Source organism: Peromyscus leucopus, chromosome 14, assembly GCF_004664715.2.
Source record: "Peromyscus leucopus breed LL Stock chromosome 14, UCI_PerLeu_2.1, whole genome shotgun sequence".
Taxonomy (NCBI): domain Eukaryota; kingdom Metazoa; phylum Chordata; class Mammalia; order Rodentia; family Cricetidae; genus Peromyscus; species Peromyscus leucopus.
In genome coordinates, this window is record NC_051075.1 from 25,660,943 (window position 1) to 25,664,167 (window position 3,225).

General features: G+C 59.3%; 1 protein-coding gene across 1 annotated transcript; it reads right to left on the minus strand.

Moving 5' to 3' along the window:
* Positions 1 to 359: 359 nt before the first annotated feature.
* Nkx2-8 (NK2 homeobox 8) lies at positions 360 to 1,982 on the minus strand. Its single transcript, XM_028869772.2, has 2 exons — positions 1,626 to 1,982; positions 360 to 997 (listed from the first exon to the last, which is right to left on the minus strand). Exons 1-2 carry the CDS (start codon positions 1,771 to 1,773, stop codon positions 438 to 440), a joined length of 708 nt encoding a protein of 235 aa, XP_028725605.1. The 5' UTR covers positions 1,774 to 1,982; the 3' UTR covers positions 360 to 437.
* Between the last annotated feature and the right edge of the window lie 1,243 nt (positions 1,983 to 3,225).

Genomic DNA, 3,225 nt, shown 5'->3' on the forward strand with positions numbered 1-3,225 from the left:
AAGGGCCAGGGGCAGACGGGTTCTCCCAGTTCCGGCAAGGAAAACCAGCGCCCCCCACCCCCCACCCCATTCCTTTAGTGGCCGGAGCGCCAGGGACCCAACCCTCCTCCACATTACAGTCTAGCACCACAAATCGAGGGGAAAACACTCTATTTCTTTTTAAAAATAAGTCGCTTCATACAAATCGCTATTTAAAAATATACAAATAAAACTCAAGAAATAAAATCTAGCTTTGGGCTTCGCGGTGGGGGAACAACCGGGGAGTCTTGGCGAAAGTCCCCGGCAGCGTGTGTTTTTGCGACTGCTGGTTAAGGCACGCCAGCGACGCCAGCTCCCTCGAGGCCAACCTGCTCACGTTCGGGCCTCAGCTGTAGCTTTACTGAGGCCAAACACCAGTGTCCCAAGTCCAGGGTGACTGAAGACACCCCTCGGCAGCCTCACCAGTTCCAGGAGACCAGAGCTGGGGGTGCTAAGTGCTGGTAGGCAGGGAAGAGACCCAGCGCCGAGCCTGGCCCGAAGGCTGTATAGCCGGGCACTGGGCACGCGGTGGCCGGGTGTGCACTGCACTTGTCCTGGGCCACCGCAGCGGTCCCCTCACCCCTGCCGCTGCTGCACGGCGGCCCGTCGTGCACTAGCACGGGCACCACCACGTGGTGCAGCAGGCTAGGAGCGGCAGGAGGATCAGCTGGTGCTGCCAGGTCCGACGGCTCCGAGGCCCCCGGCGCTCGCCCACGCTTCAGCTTGTAGCGATGGTTCTGGAACCAGATCTTGACCTGCGTGGGCGTGAGGCGCAGGAGCCGAGCCAGCTGTTCCCGTTCGGGCGCCGACAGGTAGCGCTGCTGCCGGAAGCGCCGCTCCAACTCCAAGGTCTGGGCCTTGGAGAACAGCACCCGCCGCTTCCTCCTCTTTTCCGTGTCAGAGCCTGGAGATGCCGGCCCGAGGGAAGCCAGCTGCGACCGGTCCGCGGGGCTTGTCTCGAGGCCGCCCTCATCAGAAGCTGGGAACCACAAAGCAGACACCGCCTGGTGAGAGGCGAGTGGCTGGGACCTGCCTCCCACCCGCGCCTCCCTCCCTCCAGCTGGAGCCCCGGTTCCCTCGCACTGGGATTTGAGAGCCCTTTCTTTTGCTGGGTTCACATCTGGGTACCCACGTCTCCTACTCCTACGACCTCATCCATACTACAAATAGTAATTACCAAGCCTGAGATGATGCCCCAGAGGAACCCACCTTGGGGTCCTCCTAAACGAGCCACAACAGTGGCTGAGTTGGCAGAACAATCTCCCATAAGCTGGGTCACCAATAGGGCCACCTCTGTTTTGCCAAGGTTTGCAAAAACCCTGGGACACAGAAGGAAGGTGTCTTAAATATTTAAATATTCTGACTCTTAGGAATCTCCAGACACCAAAACCCTAGTCTTCCACAGCAGCCGAGGTGCAGGGGGATCTACCCTCGCGATGCAGGATGCACCACCTGTCGGTTTGAGGACCACAGAGCCTACCGCTTGCTCTAAGGCTGAAGAAACCTGACTCTGGGCTGGCATCTCCACTCCCGATCCCAGAACTGGCTCGCAGAGGCTTGACTGGGTTCCCCCTCCGTACCCCGCCCCGCAGTCCGGGCTCACTCACACGGGTAGTGGCTGCGCTCCGACTCCAGCCAGGCGGCGGCTTGAGAACTGCACGTCTGCGGTTCGCTCCTCACCCGGGGCTGCGCGTCCTGCTCGGGTAAATTCAGGAGGCTGCGCACGGTGAAACCGAGGCGTCCAGAGCTGGCCATGGCCGAGAAGGGGAAGAAGCGGGGGGTAGGGGGGGCAGAGCTGGCTAGGAACCCAGGGGCAGCTGGGGACGCCGCTCCTAAGGGTGGAAGTGGGAGGTGCTCGCCATGAGCTGGCTTCGGGGATGTCAGCGCCTCTACGGAGGAATCCCTGTTTATATAAACGGCCCTCACCACTCGGTGGGCTTTGAAAGCTGAGGTCCGGGTGTCCAGGGTGTTAAGTACCTGAAGGAGTGCTGAGGCGAAGCCGGGACCAGTCCGGAAGGTGCCATCTCCGCCCCCGCCCCGCCCCGCCCGGCCCCCCGCCCCGCCCCGACGGGCCACGGCCCCTTTGCACTGGTTACCTCCCAGAGGCCGCAGGAAGCAGCCCTTGGCATTTGCGATCGTCTGATTAGACCAAAGTGGGGACAGATAATGGGGATTGTTACCAGTGAATAACATCTTGGGTGGCGGACAGTGACCATGGTCCTCACGGCCGAGCCCCAACTTCCTCCTCCTCCCCGGCTGAAGTGGGGCCTGGGCTGGGTGGTAGCGCTGAAAATGGGGGACGACTTATGTCGTCCTTGTGTGTTTTATTCCGGATCTTGTTTGCTGGAATGGTAGTTTCTCGCAATTGTTTGGAAAGTGATCTACAACTCTTCTGGCGCACTCGCTCCCCCCATGCCCTTTGGTAGCTGAGGGTGGCCGGTGGCTTGATCTTTCTAGCTGTCTGGGGCACAGGTGTTGCAAATCACTAGGAGTCTCCTCACACACTCCACCGCACCCCTCACAAAGTCCGAGAAAGGTCTGGGAGCCTGGGGAAGTGCCCGGGACCCATACCTGTCTCCCCAGGCCGAAAATGGAGACAGTAAAAATTCAGGCTGCGATTCCTAAATACCCATCCCGGCCTGGCCTCTATGGGTTACAAACCTGGGGCTCTGTGGCCAAGGTCCACGAAGCTGGACCTGGGTCCATTCGAAGACCCACGCACGGGTGGTAGTATTTTCTAGGCCGGCCTACTGAAACCTTCAGGCCTCCTTGGCATCGCCACTCTGACGTCATCTCTGCCTCTCAGCCCTCAAGTCAGTTCCAGTTTCTGAACAAGCCTCATAGGAAGGGGCTACACTCGCGGCTTGGCATCAGAATGGGCAAATCGGCAGAATTAGCCCCAGGCCTGCCCAAAACAAAATGTGCCTGGGAGGAGATTTCCTCCCAGATCCGTTAGTCCCTACAGAGAAAATGATCCACTTGAAAGGCGGGTGGAGCTGCCAAGAGCGGGCACATTCTGTTGGCCCCCAACCTTGCTCAGGCTTCAGTCTAGTTCAGCTCCATTGCGGTATCAGAGGCCTCTTTTCCTCCAGCTAGTGGTTTGGGTATCTAGTTTCTAAGAAGAAAAAAAAAATTAGGGATGAGAGATGCATTAAACCTGGCTCTGCTGGGGCTGAATTCGAACCTGACGGGACGTGGCGCCCTGGG

Bases quoted from the DNA above. Each gene is read 5' to 3' on its own strand.
- Nkx2-8 (XM_028869772.2), bottom strand. From the start codon at position 1,773: ATGGCCAGCTCTGGACGCCTCGGTTTCACCGTGCGCAGCCTCCTGAAT. The intron at 998-1,625 runs GTGAGTGAGCCC...TGTGGTTCCCAG, and splicing joins GGAGCGCAGCCACTACCCGT to CTTCTGATGAGGGCGGCCTC.